At 40.8% G+C, this 22,116-nt stretch overlaps 1 protein-coding gene across 9 annotated transcripts in view; it reads left to right on the top strand.

Annotated features, from left to right (window-relative positions):
* FGGY (FGGY carbohydrate kinase domain containing) overlaps positions 1-22,116 on the top strand; it is a 523,869-nt gene that overhangs the window by 182,826 nt on the left and 318,927 nt on the right. For all 9 annotated transcript variants that reach the window (XR_009735607.1, XM_061413058.1, XM_061413061.1 and 6 more), the window contains one exon: positions 2,613-2,728. Coding sequence is in view for 8 of the 9 variants with exons in the window: in XM_061413058.1 (XP_061269042.1) it covers positions 2,613-2,728 (116 nt within the window). In the remaining variant the exon portion in view is untranslated. The remainder of the gene's footprint in view (positions 1-2,612; positions 2,729-22,116) is intronic.

Raw genomic sequence — 22,116 nt, 5'->3', positions numbered from 1 at the left:
TAGATAGGTTTTGCTTTATTTATAAAACAGCAAGAACTCTCCAGGTTTATCACTTACCTGTGGTAATGTGGACAGACTACATTTATTCTCCAGAGCTTCCATTTGATCAGTATTCACTGTGGCTTGAGCTCTGGCTGGATGTGAATACTAGTGATCTGGAGATTATTAAGGTAGGTTCTCCTCTGAAGGTATTGCTGGTTTAGTGGGAGAAATAGAGATGGGAAGGGGCAAGGACGATGACTGTGCTAAGTATTAAGATATGGGTATGAGAATGTTGAACTTGGAGAAGAGGCTTTGGACTTAGCTGGACCTCCATTGGGGCTTTGTAAAAAGGGGAGTCTGAACTGAGTCAGGAAGGCTAATCAGCAGTCAGACACATAACAGGGAAGAACATTTTGGGCAGAATGGAGCAGAGGTTCAAGGCACTGGGAAGTGAGCAATCAAGGCCCACTATGGAAAGCCTCAAATAATTCATTAGTGTAGAATGAAGAAAACAAGGATAGGAACGACAGGAGAGGAAGCCGGAGGTCAACATGGTCATATCACAAAGCGTCATTCAAGCCTAGCTGAGGACTGGACTTTTCCTGAAGGGAGTGAGGAGCAATTGAAGGCTTTTAATCAGGAGTTGGTACCATCAGATTTTACTTTAGAACGTTTTCTCTGGACACAATGGAGAATAGATTGGAAGGCTTGGGGCTGTTGGGAAGAAGATAAACAAATAAGCAGTTAATTACTCAGTGTGATAAGGTCTCTAATAGATTTGGTGCTTGCTCTGTGATGTCAGAGCAGGAACATCTAAACTAGAACTGAGGTCTCGGTCTAGACTAAAGGAAGTTATGAGGCTGAAGAATTTTTCAAGCACATAGAAGAGAAGTATGCAAGCACAGAAGTATGCAAGAATGTGACTTTTTCAGGGCACTCCAAAGGATTGTTTACTGCTGGAATATAGAACACTAAGAGGGAATTGTCTGCCCTCTGATGCCCTCTTGCAACACCTACCATCTTACTTGGGTTTCTCTTACCTTGGAGGTGGGGTATCTCCTCACCACCACCCCTCCTGACCTTGAATGTGGAGTAGCTCCTCTAAGCCCTCCTGCACCCGTGCAGCCACCGATCCTTGGACGTGGGGTTGCTCCGTCTCATGCAAAGAGTTGACTCACTGGAAAAGACTCTGGGAGGGATTAGGGGCAGGAGGAAAAGGGGATGACAGAGGATGAGATGGTTGGATGGCATCACTGACTCGATGGACGTGAGACTAAGTGAACTCCGGGAGTTGGTGATGGACAGGGAGGCCTGGCGTGCTGCAATTCATGGGGTTGCAAAGAGTCGGACACGACTGAGGGACTGAATTGAACTGAAGGAATCAATGAGACATGAAGCCAGAAAGGAAAAGGCCATCTAGCACTCAGTCTTCCTCCTGTTGAATATTGCTTTAGACTGCAGTGATCACATCTATACCAGGCACCTTTTTTAAATTTTTTTATCACAGAGAATTTTGAACATGTACAGAATAGAGACGTATAATGAACACCCATTTAACCACCCTCAGCCCCACAGCTACCAACCCATGGCCAATTCTGCTCCATCTGCAATGTCATTCACTTCCCCTTCACTGTTATTTTATAGTAGATCCCAGATAATATATCATTTTATACATCAGTGTTTCAATATGTATCAGTTAGCTAAGAAGCCTTTTTCAAAACATAACCAAAAGTATCAATTTCATACCTAATACTTAATAATAATGCTCAGAATCCCATGGATGGAGGAGCCTGGTTGGAGGAGGCTGCAGTCCATGGGGTCGCTAGAGTCGGACACGACTGAGCGACTTCACTTTCACTTTTCACTTTCATGCATTGGAGAAGGAAATGGCAACCCACTCCAGTGTTCTTGCCTGGAGAATCCCAGGGATGGCGGAGCCTGGTGGGCTGCCATCTATGGGCTTGCGCAGAGTCGGACACGACTGAAACGACTTAGCAGCAGCAGCAGCAGCAGCAGCAGTATCATCAAATAGCTAGTCATTGTTTTAATTTCTGTTTATCTCAGGGCTTCCGTAGTAGCTCAGCTGGTAAAGAATCCGCCTGCAATGCAGGAGACCCTGGTTCAATTCCTGGGTTGGGAAGATCCCCTGGAGAAGGGATAGGCTACCCACTCCAGTATTCTTGGGCTTCCCTGGTGGCTCAGATGGTAAAGAATCTGCCTGCAATGTGGAATACCTTGGGTTCCATCCCTGGGTTGGGAAGATCCCTTGGAGGAGAGCATGGCAACCCACTCCAGTATTCTTGCCTGGAGGATCCCAGGTAACTAGTCATTGTTGTAATTTCTGGTTATCTCATAAATGTCATACAAATATGAATAGAAATATACATGCAAATATTTATATATACTGTTTAGTCAGATCCAAATAAAGGGCTGCAACCCTTTTGAAAGTGAAAGAAGATGTTCTCAATCATTAATAGATATCACTGAGGACTTTTGATTTAATCAGGGGTGAATAATTACTTCAGTTTATTCTGTTTTTTCACTATTACAGTTATCTGAACAAGTGTTTGGCAAAATATAAAGGAAGCCTGGCTCTTATTATTGGTTCTACCTCGCTCCTATTTCCCTAGGTCTCTCTGTTCCCTGGTGTGCAAATGGACATACTCTGCAGAGAAAGGCTGGGACGACAGTTTCTGGAAGATGGTTGGTTTGGAAGACTTGGTTACAGATAATTACAGCAAAATAGGTAAAAAATAATATACATTTTTCTGATTATGTGTATGTATACATGAAGATATTGGTGTTTGCTTTTTGTTTGTTTTTGTCTAAATTAAAATATAGGAACACATCCCTATTTTTCAAAGAGAAGCTAGTAAGCTATGATGGGTAGTCCATGACTAATAGGCCTTTGTATTGGGGCTTACAGTAATTGAGCTATGGTAATCTCTTAGACATGCCACTAGACTGGGGAAGATTTTTGCATGGAGCAGCTGGAAATAACATAATCAAAGTTATTTATGGATCATTCCAGTCAGACCTTGGAAAATGTGTTGTGATTTAGATTCAAGGAACCAGGTAAGGCCATGAACAGGAAAAAAAAAAAATAATTGAAGAGATCAAAATTGGAAGGATCAAGAACAAAGCATAAACTGGAATGTGAGCCAGTTGTTCCTGACTAAAGCCTTAGGACCCCTGACTTCCAGTTTTATGTGGCACTAACTAGGTAGTAAAGGAGTGGATGACTAGTAGGAATTTACCTGTAAAATAATTCAGATACTAGGTATATATAATGGTAGCTGATATGTTAAAGTTTCAAGATAAAGTTCATATTCATGTCACAGAAAGATGCTTATTTCATATAGTTACTACCTACCTTTCTAGTAAGCTGTCTTCAGGTAAGATATTACACCTTATGAAAGAAAATACTTCTGTATTGTTTAGTATGTGGGCTAGGAGGTTGGAACAAGACAATTCTAAAGTACTATGAATTAAACAGGATGGCAGAATATTTCCCTTTTATGTATTAGAACTGAAGTAAGTGATTATCAGGCAGCTCTGCCTTTCTTATAACATGACCTCCAAGTTTGGGTCCAAATTGCTCCTTCAGTTCTCATCAGTTCCCAGCTAGGGATTGGGAAGAAAGAAAAGGACCAGAAGAATCCATCCACATTCCTTTGGAGGAAGCATAACAGAAAAATGGACCAGTTCATTTCTGATCACAGCCTGTACACCAGCGCTTCTTAATGAAGCCCCACTAGGCTGCAGGGGTGGCTGGGAAATGTGGTAATTGGCCAAGCGGCCTTGTGGCCATCCATGTGACAGACCAGAAACTGAGAGCTGTGCTGTGAAATACGGGTGAAATGTGGGTGAAAATAGTAGTGTCTGCTGCAGTTTCAACTGCCGTTGATAAGTGAGTCACATAGAGATTATTTCAGTCCAACTTTTCTCTGGTCGAGTCCTCATGACTACTGTCTTACATTTCGAGAATATCAGGACAGAAATATGAAAGATCCAAGTAGCATCCATACTGCTGTGCTGTAGACAGCATAGTTCAGCTGAGCATGGTCTGCTCACCTACTCATAGCTAAATCTAGGGAAAAGAACAGAGCCAGGGTAGTATGCAAAAGAACCCTTGTGGACTTTCTGTAGCTCAACTGAAACCACTGTAAGATTGGAGCTTGTGGAGAAGGGCAGGAGCTTGGGACCAGAGGAAGAGAAGAAGAAAGCAAACCAGCGATCATTAGTCATTAGTAGCATTCTAAGTCCTTTGGTTGGTGGTTTGATAGGTGATTAATTCATTTATCTCATTTGGCTCTCACAAACCTATTTGTCTAGCTATTTCCAATTTTCACATGGAAAGACTGAGATTCAGTTCTTTTGTCTGCTCTTGTAGGGTCATTATTAGGACTGCAGTCTCTAACTCTATACTTTCCTACCAAAGCAGACATCCTCCTTGGGCTATTGGAGACTTGAGGGGGCTGATGTGGCTGTATAACTTACCTCCAGCAGGGTTAGGCAGAATTCCAATATTTAGCATCTAAATCCAGTTTGAGCTTCATTGAAACAAACATCCATAGTCCATACTTAGATTAGAGTCTGAGTGTGATAGACCCTCAACTGATGAGGGAATATAACTTCACAGGGTATAAAAAGTGTTAATACTTTAAAGCATATAGTACCTTAAAATTCTAGATATTCACACCACTTGGAGCCAGGCAGCCAGAGAGAAAAATGATACTAAACCGCAAGCTTCTGGAGGGCAGGGACTGTATCTGCCTTACCCTTGAGTATCTTGGCATAGAAGATGTTGATAAATACCTACTGACAGAATGTGTACAATGTAGGCATAGTTGTTTGAATTGACATGGACTGGGAGGTTCAGTTCAGTTTAGTTGCTCAGTCACGTCTGACTCTTTGCGACCCCTTGGATTGCAGTACATCAGGCTTCCCTGTCCATCACCAACTCCTGAAGATTGCTCAAACTCATGTCCATCAAGTCAGTGATGCCATCCAACCATTTAATCCTCTCTAATCCCCTTATTCTCCTGCCTTCACTCTTTTCCAACATCAGAGTCTTTTCCAATGAGTCAGTTTTTCACATTGGGTGGCCAAAGTATTGGAGCTTCAGCTTCAGCATTGGTCTCTCCAATGAATATTCAGGACTGATTTCCTTTAGGATTGACTGGTTTGATCTCCATTCAGACCTAGGGACTCTCAAGAGCCTTCTCCAACACCACAGTTTAAAAGCATTCTTCGGCACTCAGCTTTCTTTCTGGTCCAACTCTCACATCCACATATGACTACTGGAAAAACCATAGCTTTGACTAGATGGACCTTTGTTGGCAAAGTAATGTCTCTGCTTTTTAATATGCTGTCTAGGTTGGTCATAACTTTTCTTCCAAAGAGCAAGCGTCTTTTAATTTCATGGCTGCAGTCACCATCTGCAGTGATTTTGGAACTCAAGAAAATAAAGTTTCTCACTGTTTCCATTGTTTCCCTATCTAGTTGCCATGAAGTGATAGGATCAGATGCCATGATCTTAGTTTTTTAAATGTGGAGTTTTAAGCCAACTTTTTCACTCTCCTCTTTCACTCATCAAGAGGCTCTTTAGTTCCTCTTTTTATTCTGCCATAAGGGTGGTGTCATCTTCATATTTGAGGTTATTGATATTTCTTCCTTCAGTCTTGATTCCAGCTTGTGCTGCATCCAGTCTGGCATTTCTCATGATGTACTCTGCATAGAAGTTAAATAATCAGGGAGACAATATACAGCCTCGATATACTCCTTTCCCAAGCTCTAACCATGTCCTTGTCTGTTCTAACTGTTGGTTCTTGACCTGCATACACATTTCTCAAGAGGCAGGTAAGGTGGTCTGGTATTCCCATCTCTTTCAGAATTTTCCACAGTTTGTTGTGATCCCCACAGTCAAAGTCTTTGGCGTGGTCAATAAAGCAGAAATAGATGTTTTTCTGGATCTCTCTTGCTTTGTTGATGATCCAGCGTATGTTGGCAATTTGATCTCTGGTTCCTCTGCCTTTTCTAAGTCCAACTTGAGTGTCTGGAAGTTCTTGATTCATGTACTGTTGAAGCCTTGCTTGGAGAATTTTGAGCATTACTTTGCTTGCGTGTGAGATAAGTACCTCCTTATCAACTCTAATCTCCAAATGCAATCACATTGAAGGCTAGACCTTTAACATATGAATCTTGGGTACAGAATGTAGCCTACAACCCCAGGGTACTAGTTCATTGGTCATTGGCGCTAAAGCAGGGCCCCTAAGTTCTAATTCTCCAGTCTGATGTTCTGGAGGTACCCCATAAATTCCCTGCCTCAAAGAAGAATCATCAAGACTGGGTCTCAGGGGCAGGACTATTGTCATCTAATTGAGGACTGCAGGAAAGTTGGATCTAAAACATGGAACTGGGAGCAAGGGTAGTTTTAGTTTTAGCATTAATTGTATGAACTTAGACAAGTCTCATAATGCTTTTTTTATCTCGATAGTCTTGTCTATGAAAGATATAGTTAATGGTAGAATTAAAAGTAACAGTGTATTGTTTCTGAGACGTGGTACTATTGCATTACAACCATTATCTTTCAAAATTTTCATAACAGAGTTATTTTTAGTTATCCTGCTCTACAGCTGAAGCAGCCAAGGTTCAGAAAAGAGAAGGGGGTCTAACCTATGGTTGCACAGTTTGCAAATGGTAGAGGCAGAATTCAAACCTATGTTTGGAGGATTCCAAATCCTGCCTTAACCATGACACTGTATTGACTTCCAAATAATATTGATTGGAGTCTATAGTAGGCAATAAATAAATGCTAAACCTCCTTCCCCTTCTGTATTTCAAGCACATTTCTATGTGTTTTTATGTACCTTGTTGCATGTAATTTTCACAACCAGTGACAAAAGTATACTGTTACCTTGTTTTTAGATTAGAATCAGAGAGAGAAGGAGCTTTCTGTAACCACATGCAGAATCAATAAGTGATGTCCAGAATTAAAACTTTCCCTGTGGGGTAGCCTAGAAGAGCTAATAGTTTACTGGAACACAAATTTCAACTTCAGTTGTTTCATTGTTTCAGTGATTTTTAAAATTTATTTGCCCACCCTTTCCCTCAGATTTAGTTGTTTGTTCCTGAGTATTCCCATGGTGTGTTGAACGCAGCTTTATTATAGTATACATTGATTACCTGTTAGATGTCTTGCTTTTACTGTAGACTGTAAGCTTCTTGACCTGCGAATCTTTACTTGTTTACCTTCATATTATGGTCCCAGCATAAGACATGGCACATTTTAGCAGCTAAATTACTCTTTGATTAGTAAGTGGATAAGGATAAATGAATGACTGGGGTGGCTGGTACTGTGATATCCACAATTTTCGCTTCTAAAAGCTCTAGTGCTCTTTACTAATTTTAGCAGGATTTTAGGTGGCTTGGGTCCAACCTCAACTCTGATTTTCTGATTATTTTCATCTTTTTGTGCTCCCCTCCCCCCCCCCCCCCAGCACAAGATCCATGTTTAATAAGTATATTAGCTCTGCTAATAGAGCAATACCTACAGGAAATATTCATTAAAGTCTATAATGTTAACCTCACAGAAAGTTTCCAGAGTAACTTTATTAGATTTTGCCTGTTAAGTTAATGGATTTTTAATGGATGTCCTAAGGAGACATATCATTAACCAGAATATTACCATACGTGAATTAAAACTTACCCATTCATCAAAATTAATTGTGTGATGTTTCCTTTGATTTTCATTTCTGGTGACCTGAGCTTGTAGTTTCAGTCTGAACCAGAAGTGGAGGATGTTAAAGAGATAAATATGCACTCCCAGTTGTGACTTTCAGAGACTCCTCTGGAAGTTACCTCCAGACAGTCTGTTGCAATTCTTGGAACTATGAGAAATGTATCTTGGAAGCTTCCCTATGAAGTGTTAAACATTTCCAGTGCACTCATTGCCCATCAGACGTGGGCAATACAGTGCAAAACCTTTTAACAGATTTGAACAGCACATCATGGATTTGACCATTAATATAATTACCATAATTCGTTCCGTGTGGAGCTTTTAGCCAAGTCTTTACCAGCCTTCCTGGGCTCATGCAGTAAATAAATGCTTTCCCCGAAAACTGAACACCTCAGCAGCTGATAGTCTTATGGAGGGATATTTTTGAAATAAATTATTTATGAAGTGTAAGTTAAGGATCAAATGCAATATTTATATGGTGCATTTCAAGGACAAGGGAAGAAATTTACAATGTTTTAAGTAACTACTTGCAAATTTCCAAAGATAAAATGTTACTACTTAATGCTTTCCTTCAGGGAGATGTTTGAGTGGTTTGGTTTGGGAACATTATACAAAATAAGGGAAAAAAACATTTTTGTGAATCAGAAGCATATAGTAGACATTTTTTTGGACAGTTGTTAAAACTATACCAGTTGATTTCATGTTCAGAATTGATAGAGAAACCTCAAGCCCAGTATTTTGTAGGGAATTATATACCCGTAGTCCAATAAAATTATCTGTGTCAATAGATTTTGACCTTCCCTTCTGTGTGAACCCTTGTCTTGTTATCTATCTGATCCTAAACATCTATCAAAAGCAAATAGGAAGGAAGAAATCAACAGGGAAGAAGGATCCTTAGGAAGAGAAGCAGCATCCTACCTGTTCTAATTGATTATCCAGGCTCTCTTTAAGCATGTCCCAATTGCTTTTTATCTTCCTGGGAAAAGTGTTTCATTGTGTTGTTGGGGCAGGCCATTTTATGAATGTGTACAGCATGGTTGAATTATAGAGTGGTAATTTGCATTACAGAAAGAGCCTTGTAATGCCTAAAAGGGTACAGTATATTAGCTTATAGATCACTTGTTTTCTGGGGTCAGGGAAGCCAGACAACACAGAAACTTAAAGTCCAAGTAGAAGGAGTTATTAACTGTTACATGAGAGGCAGAAATGATGATGAAGCAGATGTAAAGGGGACCATTCCTTAAGAGGAGGGAGGCTGCGTTTTTTATCTTGTTTCCTCTCCCTTTATGAGACCATGTTTTAGGCATTGGACACTGTGGGCCCTTTATCTGGCACTTAGTACATACTGATGAAATATGTACTTGAATGAGTGAATATGTGTTTGAACAAAGGATTTGATAAATAAGTCCCTCTTTGGCTTCAATTGCTCCTACTAGTTGGGAACAATTAACCTAACAGTTAATGGACTCTTGTACCTCCTTTTGAATTAAATGATAGTATTAGATGATAGACAATGATTTTGTTTCATAAATCCAGTGTTCATAGTCCTTTTTTCACTAACCCATTTGCCACTTAAGCAGGGACTCCTGTGGAAGACACACCCCCACCTGAATGAGAGCTCATTCCTACAAGTCTGTCAGAGACTTTCCTAAAAGGAAATATTAGACTCCTTCAGGAAAAAAAAAAAAAAAAACCCAAAGCAACATGCACAACTTATTTTCAAGAGATTGAGAATGTCACTTTTTTTAAGTGTATTTGTTTATTCATTTTTGGCTGTGGTGGGTCTTCGTTGCTGCAGGGGCTTTTTCTCTGCTTATGACAAGTGGGGGCTCCTCTGTAGTTGGAGTACACAGGTTTCTCACTGTGGTGGCTTCTCGTGTTGCAGAGACTGAGCTAGAGTGCGGGGGTTTCAGTAGCTGTGGCAAGCAGGCTCTAGAGCACAGGCTCAGTGGTTGTGGTGCACCGGCTTAGTTGCTCTGCAACATGTGGGATCTTCCTGGACCAGGGGTTGAGCCGATATCTCTTGCATTGCAAGACAAATTCTTTACCACTGAGCCACCAGGGAATCCCTGAGAATACCACTTTTTTCATAGAGTAAAATAAATCCTGCAGTTAACTGAAGCTGCAGTTTAGATATTTTTGTCCTTTAGGCTTAAAATTATAGCTTAAGGATCTTGACTAATGACGTGTACATGTTGGGGACATAGATCTGCTAGTATTCACCACTGTTCTGCCCCAGAGTCTAACCAGTTGAGAATATTTTGCAGAGACACCTGAAGCAAAGTGTTGTTTTGATTTTGGTTAGACTAAATTAAAGAACATGAAGGGAATCTTACCCTCTTTTTTGGACCTGCCTGGGCCCTGGAAACTGCATGGCAGTGACTTGATCCATTTATTGGCAGGCCAAGGAGCTGGGATAAAGAGACAAGACATCTGGCTGGGCTTGTTTCAGCACTTGATGTGCTGTTTGATCTGCTAAATTCAAACTCAGACTCCAAGAGCCCAGTGGCCTAGAGGTGGTTCAAGAAGAGACTCTCATGCCACACCTGCACTGACCCCTTTCAAGGCTGTGGCTCTACTTCCTCGTTAAAATGGCCCCATGGTATTGGTTTTTTTCTCCAAGTCTCATGAATCAGTTAGGCATTTCCTTTTCCTAGGATTAAATAAGAGTATAGAAGTAGGAAATGGGAGTATTTCTGCTAATTCTACCACATCCTTGGGGAAAGAAGAGGAAATCCCATTGTGGAAACACACCCAAGGAGTTTTCACCAGCAGTATTCATCAGGAACAATGTTGGAAGCCTGAGTCCAGCAACGGCATCCATAGCTGTGGATATTATAAAATCCTTGTATCTGTGAATACTCAATGTTCTGAATTTGCCCAATAAAACTAGACATGTTTACAAGGATTTATCCATTTGTTCCTTAGAGTGTGAGACTTCCTTGTCATTTCAAGCTTTGCTGAATTGCTTGTTGCACCATCTTGGTATCACAAGATGTCAGTGCTGTTTTTGGTAATTTACATTGGGATGTCTGGAGAAACCATGGGCCACAGGTAATTGCAATATTTTCTAGGCTCTGTAGGGTCTGTTGTACTATTTCTTCCTTGTCCTGAGGGAGACCATCCCTGTAGGTGCTGTGGACTAGGCTTTACCCTTGACCATGAATCTTTGGTCTTATCCTTTCTACTCTTAACATCTTTTTCTTTCTTGTCCAAGTGCCAGAACAAGGTCTTTCCAGGACTTGAGACAATAACATATCCTTTGAGTATCATAGTATCTTACTTTACCCTTTAAAATTAAACTTCTTCCTGATGGGAAATGACCTAGAGGTCTTCCTGTCAGTTAGTGACCTATCCAATCATGCATCCATCCCTCTAGCCATACTGCTGAGCGTCTCCTATGTGCTAGGTGCTGGGCTAAGCACCAGGGACAGAAAAATTGGATTCATCATGGTCCATCCCTTGTGTATCTCACATCTGTGGGATTAGGAGTGGAGATAATTGAATTAAAATTCTCAATGTTTTTTATGTTTTTCAATAATCTAGAGATGTACATGGAGAAGGCAATGGCACCCCACTCCAGTACTCTTGCCTGGAAAATCCCATGGACAGAGGAGCCTGATAGGCTTCAGTCCATGGGGTCGCTAAGAGTCGGAGACGACTGAGTGACTTCACTTTCACTTTTCACTTTCATGCATTGCAGAAGGAAATGGCAACCCACTCCAGCGTTCTTGCCTGGAGAATCCCAAGGACGGCAGAGCCTGGTGGGCTGCCGTCTATGGGGTCGCACAGAGTCAGACATGACTGAAGCGACTTAGCAGCAGCAGACATGTACAACTTACTTGGGCAAGCAGAGCAGGAAGTCACCAATAACTAGAGGTTGTATCAAAGAAGTCTTCGCATGAGATAGCATTTGAGATGTGTCTGAAAGAATATGAGTAGTGTTTTACCAAGAAAAAAGGGAAAATGACTTGTGAGGTAGAAGAAACAGCACAGACAAAGTCATGAAGATACAGAAGAACGTCAGTGAATGGTTGGGTGTCGCTGGAGCAGTGGACTTGGCATGGGGTGGGGATGAGTGGGATAGAGGATGGGCAGAAGATGGGATAGGAAAGGGGACTGGGTTTCACTTCTAATGACATTTCTATCCTTCCTTGAATATGGGGCCACTGGTAAGAGACTCAGTGTCAAAAAATTGGCTTCACTGCTCTCAAGAGATGGTTCCAATAATTATTCCTGCCAGTGCTATAAATAAAGTAGATAAAAGTGAAGAAGTTGTAGGAAGGAGTTTTGTAGCTCCTATGAAGCTGAGAAATTGTGTGTGTGTGTGTGTGTGTTTCCCAAGCCTATTTCTTTCCTTCAGTCACATATAGTACCCGTTACCTACCTTCCCTTCCATAAAGTTTGTTGAGAAGCTTAAATGAGATATCAGATCAGAGGACAATGTGATTTACAAAACCTGTAGACATGTTATCTGTTATCATTTGTAAGTGTGCCTTGGCAACTAGATGACAACAGCCTTCACTCCCTGGACACTCCTTGTTTCCTATCAGTGGGCCTGAAAGAAGCAACCATGTTCCCCACTCTTCAGCACCCTTAGATTCCCAGAAGTACTGTTTCAGCTGCTGGTGCTTCCAGGAATAGCCCTGCAGAGCCAGAAGGATAACAGAACAGTGATGACCACATCAGTTTGTAAAATAATGACTGTCAGAGGTCATATAAGGTTTCATGGAACTGTTCCTCTTTTCAGCATGGCATCTGGAAAATAATTGGGAGCCTCCCAAAAGTGAGGTCAAACTCCAGCTTCTTTTCCTACCACTGGACAGCCAGTGAGTACCAGAGCCAAAAGAGATCTTGAAGATTTTGCTCTAATGCCCTCATTTTATTGATGAAAAACCAATACTCGGGGAGTCAGGGTGAATTTCTTTTCATCTTGCAGCCTCTTAGTGACAGAGCTGATATCAGAAACCAGATCTTCTGACCCCCAGTTCCATTTCACTACTCCTTGTCAACTTTCCTCTTTGACATTTTTCAGTAAATTTTGGTCATTTAGCCAATCTGGATACTATCACTTAAAAGGGAGTAAGCTCTAGAAGAATGTCACTGAGGGAAAGACCTGCATAGGTGAACCCAACCATTGTCCAATGTTCAATCTTGAAGATGCAAAAACTGCTTTGCCCAAAAAAGCTGGAAATGGTTGGATCTTGGACCATATCAAGCAAGCTTTCAAGTAACTTATATAAATAAAATAAGTAGTATATTAGTCATTGCCAATTTTAAAGTTTTAAGACCTCTATCTCACTGGTAAAGAATCTGTGTGCCAATGCAGGAGACAGGGGTTCAACCCCTGGTTCAGGAAGATCCCCAGAGAAGGAAATGGAAATCCCATGGACAGAGGAGCCTGGCAGGTAGTAGTCTATGGGGTTACACTGAACAACTACAAATTTTAATGTTTAAAGATGCGGTCCCCAGAGTCAGATGCCTGAGTTCAGTTCTGGCTCGGTCGTATGTGATTTTGCATGAAGTGCTTGATTTTTCTGAGCCTTAATTGGTATATTATGAAGATTAAAGGAAATATTGCAGGTATAGTTCCTAACACATCCTATGTCTTCAGAAAACATTAGTCCTTGGTATCTTCACAGCTGTCTCTTCTGAACACAAAGTCTTCTCTAAGTGACAGATCATGTCTTCCAAGACCCATTCCTCTTAAACAACCCAATATAATTATTACCAACTTATAAATTTGGGGAATATCTTTTTCTGAGCTTCATCTTTGGGTTCCCACAGCTTTTTTTCCCCCAAGTTGGATATAATAGACTAAGCAGATGTCTGCTTCTAAATCATAATCACATTCTTAACACTTTAAGAGGTTGTGTGTGTGTGTATATGTGTGTGTATGCACGTGTGCATGCTCAGCTGTGTCCAACTCTTTGTGACTCCATGGATGGTAGCCTCCCAGGCTCCTCTGTCCATAGAATTTTCCAGGCAAGAACATTTGGGTGGGTTGCCATTTCCTACTCCAGGGGATCTTCCCCACCCAGGGATTGAACTCATGTCTCTTGCATCTTCTGCATTGACAGGCAGATTCTTTACCATTGTGCCAACTGTGAAGTCCCTTTAAGAGGTTACCATGATTTGAATTACAGGTTTTCCTTCAGTTCCATAACTGGCAACTTTTGTTTTTTTTTTTAATTATTTTTTTTTATTTAATTTTATTTTCAAACTTTACAATATTGTATTAGTTTTGCCAAATATTGAAATGAATCCACCACAGGTATACATGTGTTCCCCATCCTGAACCCTCCTCCCTCCCCATATCATCCCTCTGGGTCCTCCCAGTGCACCATCCCCAAGCATCCAGTATCATGCATCGAACCTGGACTGGCGACTCGTTTCATACATGATATATACATGTTTCCATGCCATTCTCCCAAATCTTCCCACCCTCTCCCTCTCCCACAGGTCCATAAGACTGTTCTTTCGGGTTTTTTGATAAGCAAAATAGCACATCAGTTCAGTCAGTTCAGTTCAGTCGCTCAGTCGTGTCCAAGTCTTTGTGACCCCATGAATCGCAGCACGCCAGGCCTCCCTGTCCATCACCAACTCCCGGAGTTCACTCAGACTCACATCCATTGAGTCAGTGATGCCATCCAGCCATCTCATCCTCTGTCGTCCCCTTCTCCTCCTGCCCCCAATCCCTCCCAGCGTCAGAGTCTTTTCCAGTGAGTCAACTCTTCGCATGAGGTGGCCAAAATACTGGAGTTTCAGCTTTAGCATCATTCCTCCCAAAGAAATCCCAGGGCTGATCTCCAGAATGTACTGGTTGGATCTCCTTGCAGTCCAGGGGACTCTCAAGAGTCTTCTCCAACACTTCAGTTCAAAAGCATCAATTCTTCGGCTCTCAGCCTTCTTCACAGTCCAACTCTCACATCCATACATGACCACAGGAAAAACCATAGCCTTGACTAGACGAACCTTTGTTGGCAAAGTAATGTCTCTGCTTTTCAATATGCTATCTAGGTTGGTCATAACTTTCCTTCCAAGGAGTAAGCGTCTTCTAATTTCATGGCTGCAGTCACCATCTGCAGTGATTTTGGAGCCCCAAAAATAAAGTCTGACACTGTTTCCACTGTTTCCCCATCTATTTCCCATGAAGTGATGGGACCAGATGCCATGATCTTCGTTTTCTGACTTTTTCACTCTCCACTTTCACCTTCATCAAGAGGCTTATGAGTTCCTCTTCACTTTCTGCCATAAGGGTGATGTCATGTGCATATCTGAGGTTATTGATATTTCTCCTGGCAATCTTGACTCCAGCTTGTGTTTCTTCCAGTCCAGCGTTTCTCATGATGTACTCTGCATATAAGTTAAATAAGCAGGGTGACAATATACAGCCTTGACGTACTCCTTTTCCTATTTGGAACCAGTCTGTTGTTCTATGTCCAGTTCTAACTGTTGCTTCCTGACCTGCATACAGATTTCTCAAGAGGCAGGTCAGGTGGTCTTGTATTCCCATCTCTTTCAGAATTTTCCACAGTTTGTTGTGATCCACACAGTCAAAGGCTTTGGCATAGTCAATAAAGCAGAAATAGATGTTTTTCTGGAACTCTCTTGCTTTTTCCATGATCCAGCAGATGTTGGCAATTTGATCTCTGGTTCCTCTGCCTTTTCTAAAACCAGCTTGAACATCAGGAAGTTCATGGTTCACGTATTGCTGAAGGCTGGCTTGGAGAATTTTGAGCACATAGCCACAGGCAAATAAAAAAATACAGTGTGTATTGGTAATTAACTGGGAAACTCAGTGACTAATGTTCCCACAATGCTTTACAACTTTAGAAGAGGTGTTTTGTTTTTTTTTTTTAATCATATACTATCACATTTATATTTCCCATCAGCTCTGAAAAAAAAAGTTTACATTTGGGAGAACCAGAAATCACAAGCTTTCAAGTCAGAAGGACCAGGGATCAAATCCCAGAATTACCACTTGGCTGTGGAACCTTGGATATGTCACTCAACCTCTGAGACTCAGTTTCTTCATCTTTATTAAACCTGTATAGGAATACCTACCTTGCATTGTCCTTATGAGGGAGTGGGTTTGTATGTGTGTGTTGTGACTTCTGTTAAGACCCTGGCAAACAGTAACTAACTTAACCAACGCGAGTTTCAGTACTCCATAAAATATCATAGTAGAACTAACAGTGGGCTGCCCTACTGCCAAATCCTATGAATAACTAAAAGGAACTTTTGGTAATTTTATTCAGGGGAAGGGAAAGTAAGAAGGTTTGGCTAATGGGATACGAAAACATGGTAATGGTAATGACAGTGTATAAAAAGAGAGGAAAGACTTTTATTTATCTTTGCTTTTGTTCGTCAAATTAACAACACACACATAACAGTAACACTCTCCTTGTCTGGTAGTTGGTACATAAACCAAGCTCTAGTAGCACCTGGTGCTTACATCTTGTCTGTCCGCTTTTATATCTTCTTGTAGACTCTCTTTTAAGACTCCTTGTCTCCTCTCTGTGTCCTAGCATCACCACAAAATGAACGTTTAATAGGGGCATAGATGCATGGGGAAGATGAATTCCAACACAGAACTCTTAATTTGCTCACACAGCCCAGCCATACAACATGTGGGTATCTCCATCTCAGTGAAAGGTACCACAATTCTCCAGTTGGTCAGGACCCAAATCTAGAAGTCATTCTTCATGCTTCTTTTTCACTTGCACTTTACCTTCAATTCATCAATACCCTGACCTTAGGTGTTATCTGTTCTTGAAATTCTTTTCTCAGTAACCCTCATCTTTCTGTTTGACTCCAAAAGGAACCCAGAAGTGGGCTTTCTTCCCCTCTTCCACTGTTACCCTCCCAGTTCTTAGTACTCTCATCTGTCGCTAGGTTAGTGTCCCAGCCTCTTCATTGGTTTCCTTGATTATGTTCTTCCCTCTGATAATCTGTTTTCTGCACGGCAGCCAGAATATTATTTTTAAAATGTAAATTAGATCATGTTACTATCCTGCCTAAATTCTTCCCAGCCAGTGGCTTTTCATTACAGTAGGGAAAAAAAAAAAAAAACTAAATCCCTTGCCATGCTCTACAAGGTCACATATGATATCTCCCTCTCTGTCTTTTTTATTGCTTACCATGACCCCCATAGTCACCATTCAACCATAGTAACCTTCTTTCTGTCCTCAAAGATTTCCAGTATATATTTCCTTTTCATTATCTCTAACTTCTCTCTGGCTCGGTCTTTCTCAAAATATCTTCATGGCCATCCCTTTCTTTTTAGGTCTCAGCTCAAATGTCATTAGAGAAGAGCCTTCCTTCCCACCCACGCCACCACCCCTGCTCTATCCATATGCTGTTTCTTTGTTGTATTTTCTTCTCAGCACTTGTCACTATATGAAATTACCTTGTTATTAAATTTATTTATCTGTTTAATGACAGAATGCTGTTCATGAATTGTTATTGAACATATAAATGAGTTAATTATTTAGAATTTTGAGAACATGATAGATCAGTAAAATGGCATAGAAGAAAAGTATCCTGCATTCAACACATTTTTGAGAATTTTAAAAATTTTCTCATAATGAAAAGAGGTATTTGAAATAAATGTGTTCAAAAATGGATTCCCAAATGTACAAGGAAATATCTCAAAGACTGTAACGGACCAGATCTCAACCCGTGTATCCCTGCTGGTATGACACACAGCACTGCATTCTGACTTGCCTTTGCCAGTATTTTTGATCAACAACTTAGATGAATACACAAGAGGCTTGCTGAATAAAAATGCAAATGATAGAAAACAACTGTAATTAATACATTGAACAACATAATCCAAAAATAGTTTAAACATCAGTGGACTAGAAGGTAGCCTAAACTTAACAAGGTGAATTTTTATCAAGGGTTTATAGTCATGTCTTTTCATTAAAAAATACAAGGAAAGAATGACAGAAGATATGAATAGACATTTTTTTTTCCCCAAAAAGACATACAGAGGGCCAGTAGGTAAATGAATAGATGCTCAACATCTCTAATCATCAGCAAAATGCAGATCAAAACCACAATGAAATATTACCTCACACTCCTGAATGACTATTATCAAAAACACAATAAATAACTAAGTGTTGGTGAGGATATGAAGAGAAGAAAATTTATGATGGTTGGTAGGACTCTGAGTTGGTACAGCCACTGTGGAAAACATTATGAAGGTTTCTCAAAAAATTAAAAATAGGACTACCACTTGAGGCAACAATTCTGCTTCTGGAGATTTATCTGAAGAAAATGAAAACACTAACTTGAGAAGGTGTATGTATCTCCGTGTTCATTGCAGCATTATGTACAATATCCAAGATACTAAAGTAACCACCTCAGTGCTCACCAACAGATGAATGAGTAAAGATGGTATGGAATATATATACAATGAGATATTATTCAGCCATAAAAAAATGAAATCTTAACATTTGTGACAATATAGAAGGACCTTGAAGGCATTGTGCTAAGTGAAACAAGTCAGAGAAAGACAAATACCTTTTGATCTCACTTATATGTAGAATTAAAAAAATAATAATAAAACCAAGCTTTTCAAAACAGAAAACAGATTGGTGGTTGCCAGAGGCTAACGGTGATGAAAGTTAGCTAGATTTATTGTGATGCTCATTTTGTAATATCTACAAATATTAAATCATGTTATTTACCTAAAACTAATGTAATGCTATATATAAATTATGCTGTAATAAAAAAAATAAAGGGATGGAAAAATTATCTTTTCAGTGGTATAAATGTGAACTCAGTAGTAGCCTAAATTTCTTAGAGAAGCATTGTAATAAACCAAGTAAATATTTGTTGAGTATTACATACTGGTCACTTCTAGATACTTTACATCTATTAACTTATTTAATTCCCTTAACCAGTCTATGTAGATACTATTTTATACTTACTTTACTTATCAGTAAACTAAGGCACAGAGAAGTAAGTTGCTCAGAGTCACGCAGTAAGTAATGGAGCTAGAGATAGGTTTTCTCTAGAGCCGGCATATCTGACCACAAGGCTGCAGAGCCTCCTGGGGGTGGGCCGCATCTATACAGCTGCACTATTCAAACCAAGATAGCAAGAGCCCCTTCTGATCAGATTATATCTGAAATCCTGTTTCCTATTCTAGGCCTATAAAGGCCACTGACAAAACAAAATGGTTTATCTACAGGAAAATGACCCAGATAAAAATCATACTTTCGACCCAGTGAAAGGGAAACAGTTGAAGAGTTTCTGGGGTTGTCTGATCTAATGAAATCACCTGCCCAAAGTCAAAATATTAATGAATCATGGAGCTAGATCCATGTCAAGATCTGCTGGACTCCAGAGCCCCTTCTCGTTGCCTACTCAAGGATATGGCTCAAGAAGATCACTGGAGATGCCTGCCATCTCATGGGTTCCTTCTTCCCTTTCTCTGAAATAACATAGATAAAAGAGGCTTAAGGATGTGGTTCTCAGATGATTAGAACTGTCTCAGTCCCTCTAAAATCCCAGAAGGACTGGACAATATGATACAAAGTGGCATGTATTTTAATCACATTAAAATGTACAGCTCCATTTTGGATTTCTTTTCCCTTGTTCTGAAAGGTATTAGCTTCTAGATCCTGCTTAGACACCTGAGCTCATGCCACGATTGTCATCCGTTTGGAGGACATTCCGTTCAGTGTTCTTGAAGGGCAGCCATTTCCGGTGGCTGCCGTTCTCTGCTGCACGCAGCATGTCAGCTGCTGCCTCTTCCACTTAGCTTCTCTCGGTCACGCAGCAGATGGGTGATGACCTTGGCCTCTGAGGTGGCCCTTCCCTCTGACAGCCTAGCTCTTCTGCTCTGCCCTTTACCCCAGTTCTGTAGAGTTTTGATGGTGAGATACCCACGACCTTTTCAGTTCCCCAGCACGGGCTAACCTTTCTGAGAATCCACATTAGAAGGCCACTGTGGTCAGGTTGGCAGGTCACTGGTTGACTAATGGCCTTCTCCAAGGTTTGCTGGCAGATACTGCCTTGCCTTGAACCCTATTGATCCCAGAAGTTTGCCCACTGCTCAAGCAGGCTCTGCGGGCAGGAGGAGATGGTGAGTCACGGCCCTGCCACCCCTGTCACCCATCTGTTCTCGTGGCGAGGAGAACGAAAATGATCTCTTTGTGGTATCGTAAAACCTAGAAAGACATTAAAAATTCCGTTAAATTTTCATACCCTTTTAGCTGCTGAAATGTATGATCTATTAGGAGGGGAAAAAAAAAAACCTCCTGCAGTGTTTTTTGTTTTTTTTTTTCCCCACTGCCCTTACTTCAGAGGCTACTTAAGGGACCAGGTAATGATTTTACAATGTTTTATTAATACATCATATTCTTCCCTCCCCACAATCTTTTCTACCAAGGACTATGGATTTGTCTTTAAATTGAAAGCGCAGAGCTGCCAGGGGATCTTCAAGATAGAGAGCTTTTGCGATATCATATGTTGCACTGTTATGGATGCTGTATGTAGACATCTGTTGTCTCAGAGATGCTGGGCAGGGGGGCGTTTTTAAAAAGATTTACTTATTTATTTCTTTTTGGCCATGCTGGGCCTTCGTTGCTGCATGGAACTTCCTCCAGTTGCAGTGAACAGGGGCTACTGTCTGGCCCTGGATGGATTTCTCATGGTGGTGGCTTCTTATTGTGGAGCATGAATTCTAGGCACACGGGCTTCAGTAGTGTGGCTCTCAGGCTCTAGAGCACAGGCTCAGGAGTTGTGGTGCATGGGCTCAGGTGCTCCAAGGTGTGTGGGATCTTCCCGGACCAGGGATCGAACCCATGTCTCCTGCATAGGCTGGAAGATTGCTAACCACTAGACCACCAGGAAAGCCCAGGGACATTTATTTTTAAAAGGCACTTTGGGGTTATGTAAAGAACATGGGTTTGGTAGCGTATGTATATATGAGTTCAAAATCTTGGCCTTGCCGTTCCCTAGCTGTGTGACTAGTATCAAGACAGTTGTTAAACCTGAGTTCACCCACCTCTCACACTGAGAAGGTAATTCCTAAATAATACCTGGTCATTAGGATTACCTCACACAGAGACCTCGTAATGCAGGCCTCACAGAAAAAAAAATCTTATCTGATCTGAGTATTTAAATTATTTTTAGTTTCTCTTAGTTTTTCTGAATAATTTTAGTTTCTCCTGGGCATCATCTTGAGTCACTGGCAAGATATTCCTCACCCCTTTAGCTGCTTGAAAATTTAAAGCAAATCTGAGACTCATTTTTAATGGATTTTAAAGCCACTGGTATATGTGTTTAGGCCCATCCCAATTCATTTTGTTCCCATCGTTGGCTTTATTTAATCTTTAATATGTGTTTCATCTTTAACCCCACCCCCTTGTTTATCTTTGCTTACCAGTTATAAGTTCTCTCAAATATTTTCTAAAACGAAATAATGTGTAGAAAAACACTCTGGAACATAGGTACTCAGTAGATGCTTGGTAAATGAATGGATGTATTGATAGAAGTGTTAGGACATGCAAAAGACAGGCTTCAGAGGAGAGTTAAAACAAAGGAAAAAGGGTTAAGATCATGAGTCCTGCTTCTGAGATATCTAAATGAAGACAAGGAGTAGACAGTTGGGTCTATGCTGAAATAAGAGATAAGGTTAGAAGTAGAGATTTGGAAGCTGTCAGTGTAGGTGATATTTGAAGCTGTAGATACGCGTGAGAGACTCTAGCAGAATAATGAATTTGGCACAAAGGAATTGCAGCACTTAAAGACTCAGTAGAGGAGGATGTGCCTGCAAAGGGGGGCTAAAGAGTAATGAACAAGAGCTAATCAGACCAGGAGAGCTGAAAATGGGAGGGAACAGCCTCCAGGGAGGTTGGGAGAGGAAATGAGATTAGGACTGAAAACTGTCTATTTGATAAAGTGACTTTATTATACTACTGGGGACAGATGATAAGGGTTGAGGAATAAATGATGATTAGTACAGCAGCTACAACTAATAATGACTGAATGCCAGACACCATGCCAAGTGCTTAAAATGGATTATGACATTGCAGCACGTAGTCATCTTATACCTCCCCCACCACTTTTTACAGAAGAGGTAAATTGAGTCTAAAGGAATTTAATCACCCAGAGTTGCACAGCTAGCTAGTGTGGATTCAAGCCACAGGCCAGCTAGGTAGTCAGGATTCAAGCCAAGACATTCAGATGCCAGACTCAGAATGATAGCTGAGAAAACAGAGCCAGCACGTTTAGGCAGTTCTTAACAAATTTGGTTGGGAGGGAAAGAGAGAAATGGGGGCAGTTGCTAATGGAGGAGTAACTGAAAGTAAATGGAGTTTTCTGTTTGGTTGGTCAGTTGATAATGGCAGAGGTTTGCTTGAGCAGGTCTACTT

Source organism: Bos javanicus, chromosome 3 (genome assembly GCF_032452875.1).
Source record: "Bos javanicus breed banteng chromosome 3, ARS-OSU_banteng_1.0, whole genome shotgun sequence".
In the NCBI taxonomy this organism is placed as follows: Eukaryota; Metazoa; Chordata; class Mammalia; order Artiodactyla; family Bovidae; genus Bos; species Bos javanicus.
Note: the sequence above shows the minus strand (reverse complement) of the source record. Positions and strands in the feature narration are given on the sequence as shown.